A 27,559-nucleotide genomic window follows, 5' to 3' on the forward strand; every position below is an offset into this window, starting at 1 on the left:
CTAGTTATAAATAGTAATAGTTTTTAATAGCTTACCTTAAATCTCAAAATACTCAAGTAAAATTGATCTAGATGCTTGAGTTGAAAAATTTGTATCAAAGTTCAGTTACTAACAACAGCAAATATTCACATTCCTTATTAATGTATAAAAGTCAGATACACACACAAATTTAAGTGTTGAAACTAGATTATCACTGTTGCACAATACAACTGTTACTCAACATAATGGGAGCATGTGCTGAGAACCCTGCCTGTTTTTTTGAGAGTGTTGCTTCTATGATTGAACCTTGCAATTTTGCAGATCATTTGGAGGGAGGAGAGATTTGAGGTAGATACAATTATGTGCTTCATTCATAGGATGTAAGGAGGATTAAGTGATAGAATGCTGACAAAGTCCTTAGCATAGTGCTAAGTGCTTAATAAATGGTAACAGCCGTTTTCAACATTTAATAAATAATTGACTTAACAGAATTAGGTTGAAAGTCATAGGAGCATGCTGAGTATTTGAGGTAGAAGCAACATTCTTCCTTAAGATAAAACACTGGAAGAGCAAACAGACTTTGGAGTGAAAAAAACACCTTGTGTTCAAATCCCGTCTGCTAATGGCTGTTTTTAGCCTACTGTATAACCTCATCTGTAAAAAGGGATAATATTTACCCTATTTACAAATTTTGAGAGAACTAGGCACCTGGTATGGGGTAACATTTGGCACATAGTAGGTTTTAATAAACAACAGCTCTTAAAGAAGCTAAGGACAGAACCGGGGTTAGCCTTGTTTACCTCCTCCAGCTGGGTCAGGAGGAATAGATGTTTCTACACAGTCAAGCAAAGGAAGGTGAATGTCTCTGCTTAGGAAAATCTTTCTGATTTTATTCTTGGAAAAGTTCCCTAAAGATATATCCTTGTTTTGACACCTTTGTTAATGTTTATTAACCTGTTTCTTTCAATTCTTAGTATTGTGTCACATCTTTTTTTTTTTCTTCTATCCTCCTGCTTTTATTTGGTACTTGTGCTAGTAAAGAAAGGGGGCTGCTAAAGAGGCTGCTAAGGGAATAAGCAACCTGAAAATGGTAACTTATTATAGCTGCTAATATAGATTTCTTTAGCTTATAGTCAGTATTGCTCATGTGGTAGGGTAGAAGAAGTTGGGAAAATATCAGAGTCCAAAGAAACAAGTCAAAAATCAGTTTGTAGCTGTAACTGTTCTGCCAGCTTAACAACTCCTGTTTTCAAGTTAATATGTACAGCTTTAGTTTCTTTAGACTTAATGGTGCTTTCTTTATGTTGAAACTACTTCTGAATGGCTATGAGGGTGCACATACACAGGCTACTTTTAAGACTTTGGCTAAAACAAAATATCCTCTCTAATTTGATATGCCAGGAAGGAAATACCTGTTTCAGACAGGTTTAAAGCTCCATCTTGGACTTCTTTGTTAGAGTTCCCTGTGTCTTCAGTAATCCAGAAATTTGTGTATCTGTCCCCTACATTCTTACTTTACACATTCATGTAGTAGACCAATCTATATAATTACATGGCATCTTCACATTGTTTTATGGAAAGCAGAAAAATGTAAAATTAGTTTTATCCAAGCAAAGGCAAGCTAACTTATATAAATTTTCCTTTTCTCTCCTCCTTTTTTTGCTCAATAGGATAAGTTCTGAACGTCGAAAAGAAAAGTCTAGAGATGCAGCGAGATCTCGGCGAAGTAAAGAGTCTGAAGTTTTCTATGAACTTGCTCATCAGTTGCCACTTCCCCATAATGTGAGCTCGCATCTCGATAAGGCTTCTGTTATGAGGCTCACCATCAGCTATTTGCGTGTGAGGAAACTTCTGGATGCTGGTGAGTTGTTTTACAGGGGTGTAATGAGCCTAAAAATTAGAAATTAGAAGTAATTAGAAGGTGGTCATACTCTCTGTCCTTTAATGTAATTTTTATTACCTGCTTTTAAAGCTTCAGTAAGGAATTTTTAAGATACTGGCCTTTTCCCCCTCTTTCTCTTTTGCCCCACCTTGCTACCAGTCTTCCTTTTAATAACATGACCCTTCTTTTCAATGGTTTGCTTGCCATGTTACTTTAAAAATAATCAGGGGCGCCTGGGTGGCTCAGTCGGTTGAGCAGCCGACTTCGGCTCAGGTCATGATCTCGCGGTCCGTGAGTTCGAGCCCCGCGTCGGGCTCTGTGCTGACAGCTCAGAGCCTGGAGCCTGTTTCAGATTCTGTGTCTCCCTCTCTCTCTCTGACCCTCCCCCGCTCATGCTCTGTCTCTCTCTGTCTCAAAAATAAATAAACATTAAAAAAAAAATAATCATTAAAAGCAACTGGCAAGTCTAATTTTAGTTTTTAAATAAAGTATCTGGGGAAAACTTTATACAACTACCTAAATATTGCTATCATTTAAGTATAACTTTTAATTTATTTTCCTTGTGTCCTTTTTTAGGTGATTTAGATATTGAAGATGAAATGAAGGCACAGATGAATTGCTTTTATTTGAAAGCCTTGGATGGTTTTGTTATGGTTCTCACAGATGATGGTGACATGATCTACATTTCTGATAATGTGAATAAGTACATGGGATTAACTCAGGTAAAATACCCACATATTAAGAGCACTTCTAATTTTTTTTTGATTTTATGATACAGATCTAATTTTTTTAATGTTTTTACAGTTTGAACTAACTGGACACAGTGTGTTTGATTTTACTCATCCATGTGACCATGAAGAAATGAGAGAAATGCTTACACATAGAAATGGTAAGAAGAAAAGTCTGTTGTTTGATTTAATCTGGCAGGTGGTTTTACCTAATAAAATACTGTTACTAATTTAAAAACTCTGCTATTGTACTAACCTAAGGCTCAAAACATCATTTCATGTTTAATAAAATGTTATTCTGTTCTTTGTTAAATCTTTGTTACTCTATTTTTTAGAAATTTCATAAAAATACCTTAATTTTTAAAGCTCACTGAATTCCATAAATAATTATATAGATAATAATACTACATAAAATGAAAAAGTCAAGACCCAAAGAGGTCAGTTTATAACATACAACTTTTAGGCAAGGGGAAGTCATAATAAATAATAAGATTTTAGATAGTTGTTATACTTGAGGTACCAGTTTATGTTCAAGCTTTCTCAAGGACCAGGGTAAAGAAAAGAGAAAGTTCACCAGATTTTTTAAAAGCGTAATTGTTTATTTGACTTCAGGATGTTCACAGTAATTTGAGACTATGTAGTAAGATCATAAAGTATTATATTATTGAATGCCCCCACATTAGCAGCAACAAAAAAGACCCACTAAGACCTCTTAACTCTCAGGCTTGAGGGTTTTTTTTTTTATTTTTTTTTAATGTCTATGTATTTTGAGAGAGACAGAGCATGAGCTGGGGAGGGGCAGAGAGAGAGACGGAGAGGGAGAATTCCAAGCAGGCTTCATGCTGTCAGTGCAGAGCCCAATGAGGGGCTTGATCTCACGAACCCTGAGATCATGGCATGAGCCAAAATCAAGACTCAGATACTTAACTGACTGAGCCACCATATGCTCCTAGGATTGAATTGTTCAAAATAAGTCTTCAAAGATTTTTGGAGAATACCTCTTGAATTACAAAAGCTTAATAATTAGTCTCTCCACCTGTACCTTCTTAAGGCACAAAGTATACTGATAATTTATAGTCACCACAATAAAAATTTGTCATTATGCTCTGTAGCTGTCCTTTGCAGCTCTCTAATTTAAGTGTGTAAGTTTGTTTGCTTCTGTATTAAACAACCTCAAGTTCACAGCACTTTTTGAATATTTTTTATGTTTTTTTAATCTCCTTTCATTTATGATAATAGTTAACCTCTATTGAGAGATTACTCTGTGCCAGAACACTGTTCTCTGCATATTATATGCTTTAATGCCTTTTTTCTTCACAACACCCTGTGAAGTTACTATTTCTATTTTACTGAGGAAACTAAGGCACAGAATTATTTGGAAACTTACCCAAGATTACTTGGTTAGTAAATGGCACAGTATAGGTTAAACTCAGGTAGTTGGGCTCATTAGTACTTTGGAGATCTTTCATGTTCAACAACTCTCAGTACTTTCTGTGGCTACTTTTGACCCTTTCAGTAGGAGCCTTCTCCTGTTTTTTTTTTTAATTTAATACTTGGTGTTCACTGTGAACTTGGGAAAACAAATATGATTTTTAGAATTCTGTATAAAGGAAGAGTAAATACACTTCACACAGGGACCTAAGTGGGCTGTCAATTAGTTTAGTATAGGACTTCTAGTGTTTAGACTTTGAAGTTTAGACACTGAAGTTTGGATGCTCAGTTCTTCCCTTGGGCTATGAATGGATGGATATGAGGAAATTTTATTTTGATTGGGCAATGATGCTAATGCTTTATTCTAAATCAAATATATTCCACATAATATAGTTTAAATGTATGTTTTTGAACAAATGTTTTTTTTTTTAAACAAATGGCTTTTTAAAGCACATGAACTTTTTGAAAATCATTCCTAATGTAATGAATGTTTGATGTTTTGTTGGGAAACAGATACGCACTTTTCACTTCTAGAAAAAGGGTTTGCTGCAATGCGTCACATATTAATGTTATGCTAAGAACCAGTGGTGTGTTTATACAACATAGTTCTATTATTTTTTTCATTTAAATTCTAAAATGATGACTTAGAGTTCACTAAATTATTATAAAATATGATTTATTTTTAGAGGTCTGAAAATTTAGTTCTTGTAAAATGTTTTTTTTTTTCCATTAGGAAAATGATAGTACCTTGGTTTTTAAATTAATCTTCCTGTCCCAATTCAAAGGCTTTGGGTTTCCAAAGGTCAGTACAATTCAAGCTTAGATTACGAAGGACTGAAAATCCTCAAAGAATTTACAAGTAGATCTCTGTTGGCATCACAACCACAACACAGCTCTGTACCACCACTGAGACCAGTGTGGTTCTTGTGGCATCTTTTTAAAATCCATTCCCAAACACTGTGAGGGAGGGCAAATTGAATCCTGATTTGACTAAACCCAAATAACTTATATCAGCACCAAGACTGCCCCTTTGCCTAATTCCACTAGCATGGAATTAGAACTCTTCTAGAAGAGTCCGGCGTTTCTACCTAAGTAAGCCTAAATTTAAGCTATCTTATTTCTTTTCTACTTGACACTTTTTTTCTTTTTTTTTTTTTTTTAATTTTGTTTTCCAACGTTTTTATTTATTTTTGAGACAGAGAGAGACAGAGCATGAACGGGGGAGGGGCAGAGAGAGAGGGAGACACAGAATCGGAAACAGGCTCCAGGCTCTGAGCCATCAGCCCAGAGCCTGATGCGGGGCTCGAACTCACGGACCGCGAGATCGTGACCTGGCTGAAGTCGGACGCTTAACCGACTGCGCCACCCAGGCGCCCCATTGACACTTTTTTTCAATATACTAGCCTTAAAATCTCCAGATCCTTTTTTTTTATTTCCCTCCTCCCCACTTATTTCTATCAGTTTTCAAGTTTTTTCTAGTTCTTTATATGTCATTTGTCACCCTTCTTTTCACTTCTCTTTACCGTTCAGCCTGATTACCATCATTGTATTTTAATTCTAATATATCCTATATATTGCTTCTAGATTAATGTACCGTAAGTTCCTGACTGTGCTTCCCATCTCAGAATTTTTTAGAAGCTCCATGTTGTATATTTAAAGCTGAACTCCTAATTAGGACATCCAAGGCCCTCCAGTTACAGCCCTAATCTTCCCTTTCTAACTATCTCATTACGCTTCTGCAAGTACTTTATATTGCAGCAACCTGATCTATCTACTAGCATCTATCTATTCCCCAAACATGTGTTCTTTTTCCCCACCTCTGTGCTTCTCATTATTTTCCTTTTCACCATGTTTTAGTTATATAAGGTTTGGAATGGGAATAAATAGACCTAAATTTATTTCACTCTAATTTTGCTTTGAAAAGTCATTCAATATTTTGGTTTTTTCCTCTAATAACAAAGTAGAAATAACGTCATGCCTGCTTTACAGGAAGATTTAAGGAAACGTCAGATATATAAAAATGTTACCTGCTTTGAAAACAAAGTTGATATTTTAAAAGTTCTGTAAATACATGGAGTGTTTATTATAAATTGAGCTAACACATTTAGCAAAGGTTGGAGGAGTTCACTGAAGTTCTTTTTTGGGGGGTGTGCTTATTACACGGATACAGCAATTAAACGGGTACACTTAATAAGGCAGATTCCTACATTTGTATTTCTTTGTAATTTTGCCAGCTTTACTGGCTTCAGTGTGAAATGGTTAACTGTTATTTGCAATCAGGGAATCACTGGAATTGTGAACCCCAGTTACTGATTCGAGCATATTAATCCCTTGGATGTGTTTGAGTATGAATCACTGTTTATGCTGAGACTTTTAATTGAATAGTACCTAGGTGCTACTCTTACTAAAACAAATTTAAATATTTAATTATGTTTTTAAATTTTATTTCCTGCTTTTATTAGGCCTTGTGAAGAAGGGTAAAGAGCAGAATACACAGCGAAGCTTTTTTCTCAGAATGAAGTGTACCCTAACTAGCCGAGGGAGAACCATGAACATAAAGTCAGCAACGTGGAAAGTAAGTAAAAATGATTTCTAAGTGGTGATGCACTTGGTTTATAGATAAATTCATACATCTTAACACTGCTAATATTTAAGATAGCATTAGAATTGTGAGGGGAAACATACAGTTGTTCATTGGCATTTGCAGATTTACCATCCCAAATTGTAGTAATTTGCCATTTTGAGGCATGAACTTACATGAATTGTAATACTGGTATACCAATCTAACTTAATCAGCTGTTTTTTCCAACCCACCCAGTGTTTGAATCTTGATAGAAATTAATTTTCTATTCATTTTTGTTTCATTTCTTTGCTCGGTGTTGAAATAATCATCAAAGCAAGAAATAATAAAAATAATAAATAAAACTGCCACTATGACTAAATGAATGAAAAATCAGCCCAGATTTGTATGAAGAGAGTATTTTAAAGAGTAATTTATGGTGCCTGAGTCTTGAGTGGTGTCACAGGGGAAACATTTTTAATCCATGAATGACAGTAAATTTTATCAAAGCTTACTTGCCATGTCACACTTCAGCTATTTATCTCTGTGGTTTTTTTTTAACTAGCATTTTATATTTTTTAAAGATTGCTTTGTTTTCTTTGTACACAGGTACTTCACTGCACAGGCCATATTCATGTCTACGATACCAATAGTAACCAATCTCAGTGTGGGTATAAGAAACCACCCATGACGTGCTTGGTGCTGATTTGTGAACCCATTCCTCATCCATCAAATATTGAAATTCCTTTAGATAGCAAGACTTTTCTGAGTCGTCATAGTCTGGATATGAAATTTTCTTATTGTGATGAAAGGTAAATGATATACAAACTATAACATGAAAGTTTTAATTAGTCCATAGCAAAGGCATATAATGCATAATTTGAGGAAGAATAGGTTACTTTTGGTTATGGACAAGAAAGGAAAGTGTTTGATCATCTCCTCACCCTACATATTGCCCATGATTTCTATTGCCATTTCCCTTTACGTTCATAACTATTTTTAATTGCCAATTTGATATTTTTATTTGGATATTTTTCTATATTAATAAAATATTTCTGTAACTGAACTGTACTACTATTGCCCCAAAACATCAACCTCAGAAATTGCTTTTCCTTTTATAATGCCTAGCATGGTTAGTATATCACTATAGGCATACGACTCCTACAAATATTTGGAAGTCATCCTTAACTTTTCTTTTACCTTCATTATGTATACCCGTCGGTCTCTAAATCTTACAGATTTACTGTCTAAATACATTTCTTGATCCATTTGTTCCTTTCCACCCTTGCTTTCCTGCCACTGAATTCTTCAGCTCATTACCTTTGGCTTAAATTGTTGCCATAATCTCCTAAACTGTCTCTTTGCCCACAGATTTTTGCCCTCTAGTCTCTCATCCAGGATCCCAAAAAGTGGACTTCCTAATATGAAAATCAGATCTTTACACAGAAAAAACTCTGGCTTATAAAAATATTAGAGGAGGGCAGGAGATTTTTCTTTATCAAAAGAAAAATGTGCATTTTGAAAAGCCGAAAGAAAAATAGACCTTGACAATAAAACCCAAACTTTGCTTAGCATGGCCAACAAAGATATTTATGATCTGGCCTCTGCCCACTTGTCTAAATTAATAAGGAAGAGAGGGTGTGACCCCCCCCAACACCCTACAGCTAGAGAGCACCATGTGCTCATTTGCTGTCTTAGCGCCTTTACATATATTTTCCCATTCTGCAGTGAGATTTTCTTCAACTCCTAACACATATTTACCTTTCAGGAGCCATCTAGATACTCCTTTGGGAAGCCTTCCTTGTTCCTTCAGGACACTATACTATCCTTGTGCATATGTCTGTCATAACATTTCTTCTACTCTTGTAATTATTTACTTGTCTCACTTTTTACTATAAGACTATAACATCATAGCTGAAGGCATAGATTATGTAGCCAGACTACTAAATCCTGATTCTGTTGCCTATATCTAAGTGATCTTGGGCCCATTAGTTCTTTTTGAGCATCAGTTTCTTCATCTTTTGTAACACCTACCTAACATAGGGTCATCTTAAAGATTGTATGAGGGAACCAATTTTAAGCACTTAGTCATAATATAAAGTAGGTAGAAATCCCCACCGTAGTGGACAAGGAAATGTGACAGATCTCTGGCTTTAGAATCACATAATCCTGGATTCAGTCCTGGCTTGCAGCTCTGATACTACAGTGTGGTCTTGGTATTAAAACTTAACTCTTTCAGGGGCGCCTGGGTGGCTCAGTCGGTTTAGTGGCCGACTTCGGCTCAGGTCATGATTTCACGGTCCGTGAGTTCGAACCCCGCGTCGGGCTCTGTGCTGACAGCTCAGAGCCTGGAGCCTGTTTCAGATTCTGTGTCTCCCTCTCTCTGACCCTCCCCTGTTCATGCTCTGTCTCTGTCTCAAAAATAAATAAACGTTAAAAAAAAAAATTTTTTTTTTTAAAACTTTTTCAAATTTTACTATCCTTACAATAAGGGTAATATTTCAAAAGGTTGTTGTCAGAATTGAAGGAGTTTGTTGAGTGCCTTGTACACGTAATAAATGCTTCACCACTGGTGACAAGCATTTTATGGTGTTTATTGCCATTAATCATGTGAATATATGATAGAACAGAGATACCCATCCCTTTTTGAGGAATTATTTTTTATCTTTTGAACTCAGTAGCAAGGTATAGAGATAGGCTGGGGAGAATGGAAAGTAGTGGAGCTAGAATGAGAATTGAGGAAGGGAGTGACATTTCTCTTAGGTCCTATCAGAAAACTGGCAAAATGATCATGACAGGAGTAAAGACTGCCAACTTAGAGATCAGCCAAGTGAGGTTTTAAGTTTGACCGGGAGATTGTTATTTTCTGGTTAGAGCTCTTTACAGAAACTTCTCACATCTAAAACCCCTAATAACCGAGATCTAGAAAAATTTTTGCCCAATTTTGAGAAAATCTAACCTACCCAAAACTTAGGGCATTCAAAATATCTCACAAATGCTTATTATTTACTGTACTAATTTCTGCTTATAGTTAATCCGCACATTTATTTGAGCATCTACAATGTTCATGGCAAAGTAGAAATGAAGAGTAACAGTTCTTGGTCTCAGGATACTTACAATGAATGAATAATACGCTGCATTGTTGCTTTAGATCACAGGTTTCCTAGTCCATTAAAAACACATTATGATCAAATTTCCTGGATCACTCCTTTTTGGTACAGAATATAAGCTATATAAGTCTCTAAAGTTAAATAAAATTGACTTTCTAGGAAAGCATTCTGTTTATATTTTAACATCTTGCATCCCTTAATGATAGATGTACCTCAACTCTGAGAAGCACTGATTGACATCTAATTAAATCAGAGCTTCTTAACATGATAATAAAAGGTCCCCATTAATCTGCTTACATCTCTAGCCTCATCTCTTCTCACCTGCCCCCACTAACCACATGAAAGTCTTTCTCATTTATACACTGTCAAGCATTGTCTTTTCTCTGTCTTTGCTTCTGGTATATCTTCTTCCTGAAATGGTTTTGCTGCTCACCCAACCATTTCTTCTCATTGATAAGGGTGGTTCCTCTGATTCCTGCAACAGATTACCATCATTACACTTACCACATTATTTCATTAGTAGTATGGTAAGTGTTCCAGAAGATTACCTACACGTTGAGTTTTGACCTTGCATTTTCACACCTAGAACAATGCCAGGCATACTTAGCATATAAAGATTTATTTTTTTGTTAAGTTTACTTATTTATTTATTTTGAGAGACAGAGTACAAACAGGGGAGGGGTAGACAGAGAGAGACAGACTCCAAAGCATTCTTTGTGCCGTCAGTGTAGAGCCCAATGTGGGGTTTGAACTCATGAACTGTGAGATCATGACCTGACCTGACTGGAATCAAGAGTCTGATGCTTCAACCCACTGAGCCACAGAGGTGCCCCAGGCATATAAAGATTTAAATAATGGAAATTTTTTTAATCCCACGGGAATTTTGTTTAAAAGTAACCAATATAAGATGAATTAAAGTTATTTTTAAAGCATAATTTAAAGAAATAGGACCATTTTTTAAAAATACTAGTTTCCTTTGTAATGCTGCCACCTAGTGCAGATGTGTTTAGAGATACCTCTTTGTAAAGAAGTTTGGATTTTAGCTTTGGTTTAGTTTTTGTTTTTTGTGTTTTTTTACAAACCTCTTTCTACTTCTAATTATTTTGGAATAAACTGTATGGCAGATCTTGCCTTAAAGTGTGACAACACAAACTCTTACTTTTATACATTTATACATTTTACTTTTATACATTTCTTAGAAGGATATCTTTCTTGTGTGTTTTTTGTAGTTGTTTTTTTTTTTTTTTTTTTTTTTTTTGGACACAGTACACTAAGTAACTTTTGCTTACAACTCAGGAAGTCCTGAGAAATTAAAAAGTTTAACTCAGGTTTTGCTCCTAGAAAAAAGAGAGCAAAGTGTGGTGTTAAGACAGCTTTCTCTTTCACATGAAATGGGTTCCGTTTCTGACTGGTTACACAGAGTAGTAAGATCTAATCTATGTCCTAAAAGAACTTTCAGGAAACCAAAAGGGGTTTAGACTAAATTACTTTCTAGTCCATTTTCAGTTTGATATCATTGTTTCATCTAAAATGAATTCCTATAATTTTATATTATTTAAAAAACTAAGTTACAAGAGCATCTTCTAAAACAAACATAATGTGTATCTCTTTACTTCCATTTAGTGTAGATATTCTTTGGTTGGTGATACTAAAATTGTGTAGTAGATGTTGACTGAAGCCTTGCCTAAGGGCGCTGTTAAATAATCTGGTTTGTGCACACTCAATACAAAAAGAATCTGGTTTTATGGTAAACTAATATTATGGATTTAATCTTATATTTCAAGTTAAATGTCAGTGATTACCATTACAACTTATTACCATTTTATTTAGCAGTACTTTCTATCTACTTATGAATCCCCTTATTACCAAAAGTAAGTACAGTAAAACACGATGACAATATGTAATGAGTTTGGGTGAAAGGGATAAACGGGTTAAGTAGCAGGATATGAATCCAGAGGATTTAAAGAACATGCATGGTGCCGTATTTAGTAACTGTAGAGTTACCAAAAGTGAGATGTAAACTTCTTCTTAGCAAAGAAGGATGCTCTTTAGTTTTGAAAATTCACTGGTCCATGAGATTAATTCATATCAGTTACTTTAAAGAAGCAAAATTTCTCTTTCTCTTCTTACATTTTTTACTTAACAGAATTACTGAATTGATGGGATACGAGCCAGAGGAACTTTTGGGCCGCTCGATATATGAATATTACCATGCTTTGGACTCTGACCATCTGACCAAAACTCATCATGACAGTAAGTACAATGGAAAAACTATATAGATTTTCTAATTATGTAATTTGCAATCTCCTTACTGTTTGGCCATGTATCTAACTTTTTGGTTAAAATTAATCCGTCTTCCTAGACTAAATATCTTAATAGAACTCTTCATAAGGGATGTCAACCATTAAATCTATGTTTTGTATTTGTTGTAACTGATACTAGTTAAAGTAGAATCATTTAATAATATATAAAACTAACCTGGTATTTTTAATACAAAGACTAAAAAATGTCATGGAATATTATAGCATCATTTTCAGAATTCACATTGAAGTATTTAGATCAGTTGTTAGCACATGGAAGGCACTTAGAAAATAATTATTGAGTGACTTAGTGAATGTGAAGGCAATCAATGTCATGTACAAGTAGTAACAAGTACACTTGACATAAGATAAATACTCAATGTTATTTGAAGATCCCATAGTAAGACTTTCAAATCTCACTTGCTTATTTAATCTGTACCTAAACATGACTTCCCAATGTGATCGGGGATACCTGAATGTCACTGAGTTAGAATGATTAGCCTTGAACTACAAAATGAGCCCAAGTCAGCAGTCAGGACCCCAAGACTCAAGATAATGTCATCATTACTTTTTATCTGGTACTTGCTCCCAAATTAGCAATTGATTAAGTTTGCCTAAATTGCCAAGATTTCAGCATGATACCAGTTGAGATTCAAATATGCGAGCACAGCTATTTGAAGCATTGCTAATTCTCTGGAAACCTCAGTAGAAACGTAAGGAAATGTAGCAGTGCCACTTGCTCAAATGTGCTCTGTAGAATCAAGATTATTCATTGTCTAGTCTTTTTGATACTTTCAACATACAAGTCATTAAAGGAATTAGTCACTGCTGTCCCTCATTCCTGGCTTTCATTTTATTTAAAGTGAAGATTGGCAGGAAAGGAGTTTATTTTAGGGGTTAGAAGAATGAACTGTGTATATTTTTGGCTATGCTGGGGCTTTTTCTCTGTCACTTTAAACAATTATAACTGATTCTATTAAAATAAACATCTCTTTTCTAAAATAATCAACATTCAGCATCCATTTATTTGATTGAAAATTAGAAGTTATTTTCTCTGCATGACTGTTTTTCCTTTTCACTCCTAGTGTTTACTAAAGGCCAAGTCACCACAGGACAGTACAGGATGCTTGCCAAAAGAGGTGGATATGTCTGGGTTGAAACTCAAGCGACCGTCATATATAACACTAAGAACTCTCAACCACAGTGCATTGTATGTGTAAATTACGTTGTGAGGTAAGCCTGAAAAGTAAATATTTTGGGGGAGGAAGTAATAACCTTTTTGGATATTTTGTTCTTTTATATAAAGGGAGATAAGATTATAAAATGTTAACTGAATTTTATTTTCACATTTCCACCTAATGACGGTTTTCAGTACTTAGATCTGAGTGTCCAGGCCTGCTATTCTGCAATGATTGTACTATTACCAGTACCCATCTATTCACATTCTTTTCACTCCCATTTTTAAAAAGACGTTAAAAAAATACCATATCTCCTATTGGGTTAGTTTGCTCTAGTCCTATTTCTGTCAGCATATACTATCTCAAATAGCTATGTTATTTTTGTAGGAAGAACCCTGGCCTTGGAATAGGTAGCTTTGTGTCATAGCTCTTTCACTTATTAGCTGCATGACCTTGGGAAGTTCTTATTACTTTGAATTTCACCCGTATAGGAGAGATGATACTTATCTCCTCAATATTCTGAGGATATTTAATCCTCAGAAATGAGGATTAAATGAAATTCTATGTGAGATTACCATAAAAGGCTGTATAATATAGTGCATGGCTCTTGTGTATTCAAGAACTCTTCTTTTAGTTGACTAGCTTGTGAATATTATGGATAGCATAAACTGGCCTTCCATTTGATCTGCTTCAGCAGACTCCCTTCTAGTCCATCTTCCACATTACCACCATGCTGAGTTTTCTTGCATGGATATCTGAGCATCTCCTTTTCCTTAGAATTGGTTTAAAGATGCTTTATCACCCCCGAGATAAACCCTTGCTTAACTTACATAGCATCATTTCTTGTCATTTTCTGTATTCTTCATGCTTTCGTTGATTCCACCTACCCTCTTTCTAAAATCTGTGACTACCTCTCTTGGTAAGACTTTGGTCACTTGTTTTTTTTTTTTGTTTTTTTTTTTTTAATTTTTTTTTTCAACGTTTTTTATTTATTTTTGGGACAGAGAGAGACAGAGCATGAACGGGGGAGGGGCAGAGAGAGAGGGAGACACAGAATCGGAAACAGGCTCCAGGCTCCAAGCCATCAGCCCAGAGCCCGACGCGGGGCTCGAACTCACGCACTGCGAGATCGTGACCTGGCTGAAGTCGGACATTTAACCGACTGTGCCACCCAGGCGCCCCTTTGGTCACTTGTTTTAATTTTTGCCACTTCTGACACCATCCTTGAATGTTTTTTTTTTTTTTTTTAATTTTTAATTTTAGAGTGTGCAATTGGGGGAGAGGGGCAGAGGGAGAGAGAATCTTAAGCAGACTCCACACTCAGTGCAGAGGCTGACTCAGGGCAGAATCCTATGACCCTCGGATCATGATCTGAGCTGAAATCAAGAGTTGGACGCTCAACTGACTGAGCCACCCAGGCGCCCATCCTTTAATGTTTTAATATTAGTGTCAAAGAGTTCTTTTGTGACTTTCCCATTAAATTACCCACTTGGAATGTCCTTCTTTTGCCCCTGTCCCATCTGCCTAACAAACCCTACTTGAGCTGAAGTTTCAGCTTGTTGGCTGTGAAGCACACCTTCTCTATTTTAGCAATTACCATTTTGTATTTTAATTGTTTGCACATCTACATTGCACTTCTGAGGACAAGGGTTAGGTATTTTAAACTTTGTATCCTTGGTTTATTTCACTTAGTAAACACCTAAATGTTTGTGATTAAAGAAACAATAAAAACTTACATTTAAGCCAAACACATGGATCTGTTGTTCATCATCCCTCTTCCACTATCCTGTAGGTGTTATCACCGTATCATTTTCTTACCACCAAGGAAAATATGGCACCTGCCTTAGTTAGGCCTTGGTCATTTATCTATATGTCTTTATATTCTAGGGCCATCCTTAGGTCATGCCTCATACATCAGTCCCAAAGAGTTCTTCTGTGCCAGTTTCATTACATGTGAATCCTCACAAAAATTATTTAGATGTGTTGGTGCCCTTCATGTACTTGACTATTCCATTTCTTTGTCACCATCACTCTTCCCAAAGGGATAGCTGAAGTTTCTTAATTTAGTCAAATATTTAAACTATCTTATACTATGAATTTTTATAGGTCTTTATTTCATATTGGCATTTTAAACCCTGAATGTGAGCAAGTATGCATGAACTATTAGGTTAAAGCATCTTAAAATGTTCCTTTTCATAAAGCAGTATTTTAAGAGACAAGGTTGTTTCAGAGACCCCCTGCATTGTGTCAGTGCTCAGTTAAGAATTACTAATCTCTCTTTTTTGACAGTGGTATTATTCAGCACGACTTGATTTTCTCCCTTCAACAAACAGAATGTGTCCTCAAACCAGTTGAATCTTCAGATATGAAAATGACTCAGCTGTTCACCAAAGTTGAATCAGAAGACACAAGTAGTCTGTTTGATAAACTTAAGAAGGAACCTGATGCTTTAACTTTGCTGGCCCCAGCTGCTGGAGACACAATCATATCTTTAGATTTCGGCAGCAATGGTGGGTCTTTAGTTATTCTGTTGATTGCCTAAACTATGTCTATTGCTGTAAGTCCATTTTAACTGAATTTGGACATTTTTTGTTGGTAATCATTTGGATGTTGTAGTCTTATATAATTTGTTTTTCAAAGTCTTCAAAGTATTTGCTTAAATATTTTTGCCTCTGTAATTTCTCAGCATTCCTGCTTCTGTCATATTATTGGAAATTGTGCTTCAAAGGGTGCTTAGGTATTTCTTCTTCCCACTTTAATGTTTCTCAACCACCCTGCTATTTCTGTATTTCCCATTGCCCTATTTTCTCCACAACTGAGCAGAGTTCTATTGCAATAGGCATAGTTCACTAAAGGATATATCACCAGTCATACCATAATATCAGACATTGAAAATGAAAACTGTAATTTCAAAGTTAGTTAAATTTTAATGAATAAAAGGTATGAAAGGGTTGGAATTGCAGAGTTGGTTTTTTTTTTTAATATTTATTTTGAGGGAGAGAGCACGTGTAAGTGGGGGAGGGGCAGAGAGAAAGAGAGTGAGAACTCCAAGCAGGCTCTGCACTGTCCACAGGGAGCCCACCCAACTCAGGCTCAGTGCCACAGAACTGTGAGGTCATGACCTGAGCCACAATCAAGAGTTGGAAGCTTAACCAGCTAAGCCACCCGGGTGCCCTTGCGGGGTTTTTATGCTATAAATATAATAGGAGCTGTCAATAGTAGATTGGAAAGATAATTCAGATTTAGAGTTGTACCATAAGATCTGTAAACTTTCTGATGAAGGAAAATTTAGCAACATTTTTGTTTGAGTGAATTAGACGTGTTGTAAAAGGGGGCTTGCATTTCTGTATATGTTAAAATATAGCTATTCTTTAAATTGACTAATAATTTTTTACCTATAGACACAGAAACTGATGACCAGCAACTTGAGGAAGTTCCATTGTATAATGATGTAATGCTTCCCTCATCCAATGAAAAATTACAGAACATAAATTTGGCAATGTCTCCATTACCTGCTTCTGAAACTCCAAAGCCACTTCGAAGTAGTGCTGACCCTGCACTCAATCAAGAAGTTGTACTAAAATTAGAGCCAAATCCAGAGTCACTGGAACTTTCTTTTACTATGCCCCAGATTCAAGATCAGCCAGCTAGTCCTTCTGATGGAAGCACTAGACAGAGTTCACCTGAGGTAGGTGTCATAATAAAAGAAGAGCATAACTTTCATATTTTAATGTTCAGGAATGTATTTATAAAATGAGTATCAAAAAAGTTTTGAATTTAGTCATTGATAGAGAATAATGCCTGTGCCTATAATAGCTCCAAGCCCATACATACTACTCATTGTGTTGGAGAATTGTCAAGTAGCAAAAACCTTACTTTAGCAAAGCTTAAAAAGGGAAAGGACCATAAGCTAATTGCTGAATTTTGTCCAATTTCCATTACTTGAAATTCTGGGTAAATTTAACATGAAAATACCAAGTCTTACACAGAGCAAATACTTGGTAACTATTTTTTATTCAAGTTCTGTCTTGATAATAGTTTTTCTATAAACACAAAGAAAATAGTCTTTAAGGGCTAGGCTGAGGTCAAGCCTAACGATGTCACATGGGGCTCTGTTTCGAAATCTAGAATGATTCAATTTTGATTCAGTAGAGCTTCCTATATCTGAAGATAGCTCAGGAGTAGCACACCTCAGACTTGAATATTCCGACTTGGTGAGGCACAAATAAGCCTTAATAAATGGTGAATAAGTTTACATTAAATATTTATCAATTCAAACTGGCAGGCTAAGAGGAGATTTGACATTTCATAGCCTTCGGGAAAATATACTCTGTGCTTTGGTGGCTCACCTTCCCCAGCATAAAAATCTATTGATTCATTTTGTTTTTTATCAGACAAAGGTAAATCTAACAAAAATGTTAAAATGAGGGAAGCAAAAGTTTATGCTTAAATTACATAGCTTTGGTTTTCTGATTATAATCCTTGCTCAGAACTCCCAAAATCGTACTACATATGTTAAGGTGAATGCAAGTAAAACAACTTAAGTCTCTACCCCTACTTCATCCCAGGGTAGATGTGAGATTTTTAGGTAGATCACCACAGTAGCGTGGCCTCTCAGTACAAAGGTAGAGTCCAGTGAATAGTATATCATATCTAATTATTGGCCAATTAGGTACCATGTGGGCGTTGAATTATTAAATGAATTCTCCTAGAAGCAGATCAATACCTTTTAGTCCTAATTTCATAAATGATGTTTCACAGAAATGTATGTGTTGGCAAAATTAGTTACAAGGGTAAGTTCAAAAGTTTAACTTCTCTCTAGTTAGATAAAATGTGATAGAAGAGATGGACTTTGTTGGTTTAAGAATTCTAACAACTAGCAAAATATGTGCAGGTTTCGTCAGGGAAAAGTAAACCCATTGAATTCCTTTTACAGCCTACCAGTCCCAGTGAATATTGTTTTGATGTGGATAGTGATATGGTCAATGAATTTAAGCTGGAATTGGTAGAGAAACTTTTTGCTGAAGACACAGAAGCCAAGAATCCATTTTCCACCCAGGTATATAAACTTGTTTATTATATTTTCTGTTAAACTTTATTAATTGTTAGTTGGAAGTGACTTTGGGTTTAACTTGTTTTTCTTTTATAAGATGTGGCCATTGAAAAACTCATGTATTTTTTGTTTTAAAGGACACTGATTTAGACTTGGAGATGTTAGCTCCTTACATCCCAATGGATGATGACTTCCAGTTACGTTCCTTTGATCAGTTGTCGCCACTGGAAAGCAGTTCTACAAGCCCTCAAAGCGTGGGCACAATTACAGTATTCCAGCCGGCTCAAATGCAGGAGGAACCTCCTGTTACCACTACCAGTACCACTGCCACCACTGATGAATTAAAAACAGTGACAAAAGATGGTATAGAAGACATTAAAATACTGATTGCATCTCCATCTCCTACCCATGTACCCAAAGTAACTACTGGTGCCACAACATCACTGTATGGTGATACTGGAAGTCGGACAGCCTCACCAAACAGAGCAGGAAAAGGAGTCATAGAACAGACAGAAAAATCTCATCCAAGAAGCCCTAATGTGTTATCTGTCACTTTGAGTCAAAGGTAATTATATACAACATTAAAGTTATAGTTGATGTATTATTTTTGAGAAAGTATGTGTGGTAATAACTTAATTCTAAGCATAGAAAACTTTCTGGTAATATGTTTTTGACATACAAATTCTGGACTTAAAACAAGCACTCAAATTAACTTGTGTATTTGTTTTCTTGAAGATAACCTTAGCACCTATCTAAATGTAGGAGGTAGGAGGATCTTGTAGTACTTCTAAAAATTAAATGCAGCCAGTAAGTTCAGTAAATGTACAAAAATTGGCCCAGTTTTTTGCAGTTGTTTAAATCAGACTAGTTAACTCTCCTCACTGTTTCTGTCTCTTTGAGCTATTTTAAAGCTTACCTGAATAAAAGACCTTCCAACATAAGGGTATTTCCAATTCCCCATTTCACATTGAGCCTGATGATCTTCAATCCTCAGTATTCAACATAGGTATTTATAAGCCTCCTTTTAAAATTTATGTATAATTGTGCTCTTTTTCCATTACATTTTTATAGAACATTAGCTAGACTATAGGTTTAAGAGCTACAACAGGAATCTGAACATGATTTATGATATTGCTTTTGTGGAGTTAGTTTGAACAAATACCTGTACACTACCCAAATTTCAAGTTATAATTTCTGTGTATAATTTCTGTATATAACTTGTAGCGGGATTTGACATTTTAAATTTGAGGCTGTAATCAAAGGAAACACGTTTTAGCTAGTCAGAGAGGCAGTTTGTAGAGGAAAGAAACAATTTCCGTTGTGCCTACACTGAACCAGATAACAACAGCAAGGAAAAAGCACTGCCATAAGAAGAGTCTATGACTTTGCTTCTCCTGCCTTTCATCACTGTTTTGAACTAGAATGCTAGGAGAAACCTTTTCCCAGAACTAAGAAAAGATCTTGGGGCTTTAGATTAACAAGGAAGCTTTTATATTACTTTATAAATTAGTATGTCACCAAATGACTATAGGCTCTGACCTTTAAGGCAGTGACAGTCTCTTAAACATTTCATTGTATTAATATTTGGTCACTAAATGGCTATTAGAAGATGAGTGAATATAGTAATAGAATTGGCTGTGACCTATAATTTACAGTTTACCATTAGCTACAGAGGACTATGGGATATTCCGTTTTCTGAACTGTGTGCTTGTCAAAACCAAAGTCTAACATCTAGTCACTTTTTTCACATTAGTATCAAAATAGTATGCACTAAATACTTGTAGAACTGTACGAAGGTTTTTTTCTTTATGACCTCTCTAATTGCAAAATCAACATGTTGCACTAAACCAGATGACTTACAGCTTTAGAGCAAAGATTAAAGATAACCCATTAAGAAGTGCCTGGGTGGCTCAGTTGGTTAAGTGTTCAACTCTTGATTTTGGCTTGGGTTGTGATCTCAGGGTCATGGGATTGAGCCTCGCATCAAGCTGCATGCTGAGTGGGGGGGTGGAGCCTGCTTCAGATTCTCCCTCTCTCCCTCTTCCCCTTAGCCCCCCTTACACGTGCTGATAAATCATTAGAAGTGCTAGTACTAAGATGATATTTATATGATAGATTGCACTGTACTTCATAAAGATAATATATTTCTATAGGAATTTAAAAACCTGCCTATCTATAATAATGAAGGTTTTACAGAATTTTTTTTTTTTCAACATTCATTTATTTTTGGGACAGAGAGAGACAGAGCATGAACGGGGGAGGGGCAGAGAGAGAGGGAGACACAGAATCGGAAACAGGCTCCAGGCTCTGAGCCATCAGCCCAGAGCCCGACGTGGGGCTCGAACTCACGGACCGCGAGATCGTGACCTGGCCGAAGTCGGACGCTTAACCGACTGCGCCACCCAGGCGCCCCCAGAATTTTTTAAAATACAAAACAAAACTGCATGTAGGAGAGCAGTTTGAATAATGTGTCACTCATATGGCATTTTCAACTATATGGAACAGAGCAAGAAGCTGTTGTGATTGTGTATGGGCTGGGGGGAGGAGTTCTTGAAAAGACAAAATAGATAACAGAATTCATGTGCCTGATACCTAAAACAGTTATTTACTACTTAATATTAATTTTAAATGGAGATAGTTCAGGTTTGACAACCAGATCAATACTGAGGGCAAAGTGGCTTAGTGGGAAGATTACTGGGAGGGGAATGGGTATCAGGAGATCTAGAAGGCACTTCCATATCTGCAGCTAACCAGGTAATTTGCTCCAAGTCCCATTGCTAACAAGCCTCAGGTTTCTCATTTATAAAATGGGTGTTTTATACCTCTTGGAGATTGGTGTAAGACTAAAATGAACTAATGAACATGCAATGTTTTATAAACTAAAAAAGCCATAGAAATGTGAAGTTACTCTTAAAATAGTCCCAGGAATATTTGAATATTATACTGGCTGGAATGGAAAAGCCAGTATTTAACTTTAACCTACAAAAATGTCAACTTAGTTCTGTTCAGATTTATTTTATAAATAGGTAAATGCATATTTTAAGAAATTTTCTTTTAAAAACTGAGCTTTGACTTCAGATGATAAACTTTAGTAATCAGAAAAATTCTCTTACATATTAACATTATATTCCTTAATGTTGGAAAACAGGCATCATTTATTTTGCTCAAAAAAAGTTAGTTGGGTATTTTAAAAATAGTAAAGCAACTATGTGTTGTTTTTTTTCCAGAACTACCATTCCTGAAGAAGAACTAAATCCAAAGATACTAGCTTTGCAGAATGCTCAGAGAAAGCGAAAAATAGAACATGACGGTTCACTTTTTCAAGCAGTAGGAATTGTAAGTGTGAGAATATGTTTCTTTTTCTGTTGTATAGAAGCTAATGTGCTGTATACAATGTGAGCCGGTATATAGATGATTTCTCATTTCTTCCATATACGAAAGTTATATATTCAGAGGTTAAACATTGTTTCTTTCACTTGGTATAAAAGACTATTTCATAAAAATACATTTAAATGAGGGTATCTGGGTGGCTCAGTTGGTTAAGCATCGGACTTCAGCACAGGTCATGATCTCACAGTTTGTTGAGTTCCAAGCCCCGCATCAGGCTCTTTGCTATCAGCACAGAGCCTGCTTTGGATCCTCTGTCTCCCTCTCTCTCAGCGCCTCCCCATCTTTCTCTCTCTCTCAAAAATGAAACATTAAAAAAAATACATTTAATGAATACATTCTCATTGTAAAAATTCCAAACAAAGCAGATGTATTTTAAGTAAAAAGTGAATTTCTCCCCTCATTCTAACCTCAGTGTCACCACCAGTCTTGTTCTCTTCTCTTTCAGTTACTTTTCCTTCTTACCTCCAAAAAAACAGTAGTTAAAGTTAAGTTAGTGCTGGTATAATTCATACTGATATTTTCAGACTATATTTACTGGAAAGCATTTACAGAAACAGTTGCCATAATGAGTGGCAAATGACTTTATCATAGTAGTATTAAGAGAAAGAAAAATAATTTAGAATTTAGTATTAAGAGAAAGAAAATAATTTTAAAAAAAATATTTAGAAAAATATTTAAGAAATTTGCCTTTGTACGGTTATTAATCTGCTTTTACAAAGTAAGTTTCTGCTTTTACAAAATTTCAACATAGTAAAATTGAAATAACTGTGCTGTTTTTAGGGAACATTATTACAGCAGCCAGATGATCGTGCAACTACTACATCACTTTCTTGGAAACGCGTAAAAGGATGCAAATCTAGTGAGCAGAATGGAATGGAGCAAAAGACAATTATTTTAATACCCTCTGGTTAGTTTATTCTTTCTACCCTTGAACATCCCACAGAGAATTAAAATGTATGAAAGTTTTTTATTTAGAAGCTTTACTTTCAAAGTGATTTTCATTCTTTAGCATCATTAAAAACTAAGGTAGCATTTTATCCACTGGTGGTGAATACAGGAATAGCTATTCAAGATGGAACTTTTAATTTATCTTTGTGTGCCATCAATATTCAGTAGAAGTTAAAACTTGTACATTTGTATGAGATTTTTTCAGAATTGATTTATCACTTCTTTGTGCCATCATTGTATCCTTTAAACACTTCTGACATAGCACCAGTAACACTTTATTCCACTTGCTTTTTCACATAGTTGTGGTTTTGCCCTGTAGACTAGAAACCCAGAGCTTATTTGCTTTAGTTTTCTGCAATACCTATAGCACAGTGAGTGTTCAGTAATATTTATTGACTAGGTGAATGAATACTTAGGTATGTCTTTGTTTTTCAGATTTAGCATGTAGACTGCTGGGGCAATCAATGGATGAGAGTGGATTACCACAACTGACCAGTTATGATTGTGAAGTTAATGCTCCTGTACAAGGCAGCAGAAACCTACTGCAGGGTGAAGAATTACTCAGAGCTTTGGATCAAGTTAACTGAGCTTTTTCATAATCTCATTCCTTTTTTTGGACACTGGTGGCTCATTACCTAAAGCAGTCTATTTATATTTTCTATATCTAATTTTAGAAGCCTGGCTACAATACTGCACAAACTTGGTTAGTTCAATCTTGATCCCCTTTCTACTTCATTTACATTAATGCTCTTTTTTAGTACGTTCTTTAATGCCAGATCACAGACAGCACGTCTTCACAGTTCCTTGGTATTTAAACCATTACATTGCAGTAGCGTCATTTTTAAAATGCACCTTTTTATTTATTTATTTTGGGCTAGGGAGTTTGTCCCTTATCGAATTATTTTTAATAAGATGCCAATATAATTTTTGTAAGAAGGCAGTAACCTTTCATCATGATCAGTTTGAAAAATTCTTACTCAGTTTTTTCACATTTTACATACACAATAATGATTTGCCAGCAGTACATGGTAGCCACAATTGCACAATATATTTTCTTAAAAAAATACCAGCAGTTACTCATGCAATATATTCTGCATTTATAAAACTAGTTTTTAAGAAGAAATTTTTTTTGGCCTATGAAATTGTTAAACCTGGAACATGACATTGTTAATCATATAATAATGATTCTTAAATGCTTGTATGGTTTATTATTTAAATGGGTAAAGCCATTTACATGATAAAGAAAGATATGCATATATCTGGAAGGTATGTGACATTTATTTGGATAAAATTCTCAATTCAGAGAAATGATCTGATGTTTCTGTAGTCACTTTGCCAGCTCAAAAGAAAACAATACCCTATCTGTAGTTGTGGAAGTTTATGCTAATATTGTGTAAATGATATTAAACCTAAATGTTCTGCCCACCCTGTTGGTATAAAGATATTTTGAGCAGATTGTGAACAAGAAAAAAAAATCATGCTTTGTTAGCAAAATTGCCTAGTATGTTAATTTGCTCAAAATTTGATGTTTGGTTTTATGCACTTTGTCGCTATTAACATCCTTCTGTTTTCATATAGATTTCAATAATTGAGTAATTTTAGAAGCATTATTTTAGAAATATATAGTTGTCAGTAAACATCTTGTTTTTCTATGTGCATTGTACAAATTTTTCATTCCTTTTGCTTTTTGTGGTTGGATCTAACACTAACTGTATTGTTTTGTTACATCAAATAAACATCTTCTGTGGACCAGGCCCCCTTTGGTCAGCTTTTATATTAAAAATTTTGTTTCAATGCCTCCAACTCATAAAATTGATTACCAGCAGTTATCTTATGAAAATTAAATTGCCAGTGATTGTTTCTACATTTATTTTATTGCCATCACTTAAATGTATACTGTGTCCGTAAATGTCCTATTAAGTAAAAGCAAACTATAATGTTCCACTGTAAAAAATACACTTTTAGAAAAGAAACTTGTCATTTATAAATTTATGAACCTATTACAGCAAAGCAAATTTTAATGCTTTAATATGAATGGGATGAGTAAAGCAAATCCCAAATATTATAGTTACATAATGTTGTAAGGATGAGAAGTACCTCTAAAGATCTAATCTATTTCCATTTCACAGATGAAGAAATGTAGACCTCAAATGATAATCGATTTGTCCAAGTCTTCAAGGTAATAAATGGTACACCAAAGATTTACACTTAGGTTTTCTCTTAGTATGAAACTAGAACAAACCTTGCATGTTTTTTAAATCAGAACTGTATATTTTATATTTTTTAAATAACTTAATTCATTTTTTTTCTGTATGTTTTTATGGAATTGCTATATTTCTTCCTGATTATAAAAGTAATATTCTCGCTGTAAAAAAAAAAATTGCACAAAAAGATGAAAAATCACCATGAGCCTCTGCACCTAGAAGTAACAGCAAATTATTTTTATGGACAAATTACAAAGGCAGTGGCCAGAGCCTTAGGTCCTGTAGCCTGAGGTTACAAGAACCAAAATATCTTGAACAAAATGAACTAAGTCCAGATCTTATCTTAGACTGAACAAAATGTTACTACAGCGGCATGAAAATTTGGGAACAAAAATTTATAATTCGAAGACTCCAAGTTTTTGGGGGCACATGCACACTTCACTGTAAATACTATGACCCAAAGTAGTTTTGCATTTCATTACAGATAGTATAGAGGTGGTATTTTAGAATAAAATAGTTGCTTAGTATTTTCAAGTCAAAAACACCCCAAAATTATGCTTATTTTGGTAGCAGAATTAGCTTTAGTCGAAAGCTAGAAGTTTATGTGTAGTTTTCAAATATTAATAAGTGGTCAGGTTATGTAATGACCGGGAGTCAGAAAATGACTTGTAAAAGCAGTGATTTAGAAGAGAAAGCCACTTTAACAGACAGTAGAAGTGGAAGAAAGTAAGTACCCACCTCTTGGTCATTCAGGAAACAACCCCCATGGAGTGCTTGAAGCTGCTGGAAATAGAAGAACCAGCCCTTCCTTCCCAGCTTTGTGCCCTCTCTCTCAGACTGTCCCTTACTTCCTTATAATGCCTTTCTCTGAAGTATAACCCTACCCTAGCAACTAGAATTCTATAATAGCTCTTCTGTCCTCCCGATGGATGCCTATACTTTCCACTTTTCTGGTGCTGCTGTGAATGAATGACCACAGTATTATTTTACTTACCTGAAGAAAGTATGGCAAAGGAGTTTAGTGTATTTTGTTCTTTTGTGCTCACCATTAACTTTGGAACTAAAAAGGGTTCTACAGAGAGCTTACCACAAGTAAGTACAATGGCTTTTAGATGAGTTAAAATGAATCTAAACATCTATTAGGTCCTATATGCTAGACTTTGTGCTAGGATGTTATCTCACAGTCTTCAAAAAACACTTCTGAATTGATATTTATATCATTTTGTAGATACGAAAACATTCTTGAGACCTAGCCTAAGGATCAGAGCATTTGAGGTGGCCATCAGTGACTCCATAGCTCATGGTGCTAAACACCAGGGGGGTACTAGCCAGTTGGGTAGCAGTAGAGCATGCCCTTTACCCTATTAACTGTTTAAACAGCAAACAAGAGAAAGCAATGGGGGTGAAGGTAATGAAATCATAGGGGATGTGCTAAGAGGAATGGCAAGACCAACGGAAATGAGTTAAGTGGTCTAAAGTGCTATTGAGAATTTTGAGTTTGAACTAGAGATTCAGGTGTCTGGTGATGGAGATATTAACAGGTAAATGAGATGATGTATGGAAAGCCCGTTAATGAACTATAAAAGATTACATCAGTGTATGGCATGGTCCTCCTAGAGCTGTCTGACTTAATGGCATTATACACGTTTATTTTAAGTTTGTATAACTTTGCAACTACCTTTCCAAATAGCAATTTTCCCCTACAACCTTTAAAACAGAGAAGTGCCCTTAAAGTTACTGGCTGTGCAGAAATTTAAACATTTAGATTCTAGAAGTTCAGATTTCTAATGTAGCAACGTCAAAAATAAGTTGCAAAGAATATGTAATCTTTTTTTTAACAATGGGCTTTTGGTTAAATAAAACCTTTGCAAACATGTTGCCAACTGAAACCAACAACAGTGTAAAGAAAAAAAATCTTAGGTGTTTTTTAGGTCTGCCGCTAACCACTTTACTCGTATTTCATCTCTTAAAATAGCGCTGAACCTGTTGTCCCAGATCGTTTTACAGATCGTTGTTTGATCTGTAGAATTTGATACAAAATAGTCTCCCTGTAATATTAAGCTACGTCTTACCACAAACCCTCCTATCAATACCTTCTGGAGCTTTTTTGTGTTCACACCTTTCAGAGGTTTGGACATAATTTTCTTACCTGTAGTGGACGGTTTTATCCAAGACGCTGCCCAGACACCCGATCTCGTACTATTTAATTTCCTTTATTCCCTTGTCTCGGATCCATCCCGGGACGGAGAGGAAAGACAGGTGCCTGAGAGCAGCAGTGATCAGACAGCCCCCTCAGCGGGGAAAATAACAAGGATGCGGAGGGGACCGACCACCCCTAACGTCCGTGGTGCCGCTGGTACTACATGATGAGGATGCGAAACACAAGCCGTCGGGAGAAACTTCCCCAAACCCCGCCCGCCGCGCTGCAGGCCACGCCCCGGTACGTGCTCGGGCGCAGCACAGCAGCCCCGGCCCCCGCCCTCCGCCCCAGGCCCGGTCCGCTCCGTGGGGCGGGTGCTCCCAGCCCGGGCCTACGTGTAAGATCTCACGTGGGAGGCTCGGCCCCACCCGGCCTGCTGCGGCGCGGGGTGGGGCGGGCTCTCGAGGGGTCAGCGCTGCTCTTTGTCTTCCGTGACTTGTCCAATTCTGATGCCTGGCGCTTTCCCGATTTTTTTGGGGGGATGGGGTGGGGTGGGGTATAGGACTGTTGGGAGGTTCAGGGAAGGAGTCTCATGTGTTGCTGTAGAGCTGTCTGCGGAATTCCCAAATGTTTTGGGGTATGAAACTGTGTTTTGT

The 27,559-nt window shown here is 35.9% G+C and overlaps 1 protein-coding gene and 1 long non-coding RNA gene across 2 annotated transcripts in view; one reads left to right on the plus strand and one right to left on the minus strand.

Annotated features, from left to right (window-relative positions):
- The window catches only part of HIF1A (hypoxia inducible factor 1 subunit alpha), a 41,425-nt gene extending 17,112 nt beyond the window's left edge, over window positions 1-24,313 (plus strand). The window contains exons 2-15 of the mRNA XM_003987716.6: window positions 1,650-1,840; window positions 2,438-2,583; window positions 2,666-2,750; window positions 6,483-6,595; window positions 7,190-7,392; window positions 11,837-11,943; window positions 13,076-13,223; window positions 15,458-15,678; window positions 16,570-16,856; window positions 18,105-18,227; window positions 18,359-18,786; window positions 21,449-21,557; window positions 22,392-22,518; window positions 22,995-24,313. Of these exons, the coding sequence (XP_003987765.1) occupies window positions 1,650-1,840; window positions 2,438-2,583; window positions 2,666-2,750; window positions 6,483-6,595; window positions 7,190-7,392; window positions 11,837-11,943; window positions 13,076-13,223; window positions 15,458-15,678; window positions 16,570-16,856; window positions 18,105-18,227; window positions 18,359-18,786; window positions 21,449-21,557; window positions 22,392-22,518; window positions 22,995-23,146 (2,440 nt within the window). The 3' untranslated portion in view covers window positions 23,147-24,313. The remainder of the gene's footprint in view (window positions 1-1,649; window positions 1,841-2,437; window positions 2,584-2,665; window positions 2,751-6,482; window positions 6,596-7,189; window positions 7,393-11,836; window positions 11,944-13,075; window positions 13,224-15,457; window positions 15,679-16,569; window positions 16,857-18,104; window positions 18,228-18,358; window positions 18,787-21,448; window positions 21,558-22,391; window positions 22,519-22,994) is intronic.
- On the minus strand, window positions 1-27,476 carry LOC123386107. The gene is made up of 2 exons (XR_006599669.1): window positions 26,913-27,476; window positions 1-1,869 (listed from the first exon to the last, which is right to left on the minus strand). It is a non-coding gene; the product is annotated as an uncharacterized LOC123386107 (long non-coding RNA).
- Window positions 27,477-27,559: the final 83 nt, after the last annotated feature.

This window comes from Felis catus, chromosome B3, assembly GCF_018350175.1.
Source record: "Felis catus isolate Fca126 chromosome B3, F.catus_Fca126_mat1.0, whole genome shotgun sequence".
Lineage (NCBI taxonomy): Eukaryota > Metazoa > Chordata > Mammalia > Carnivora > Felidae > Felis > Felis catus.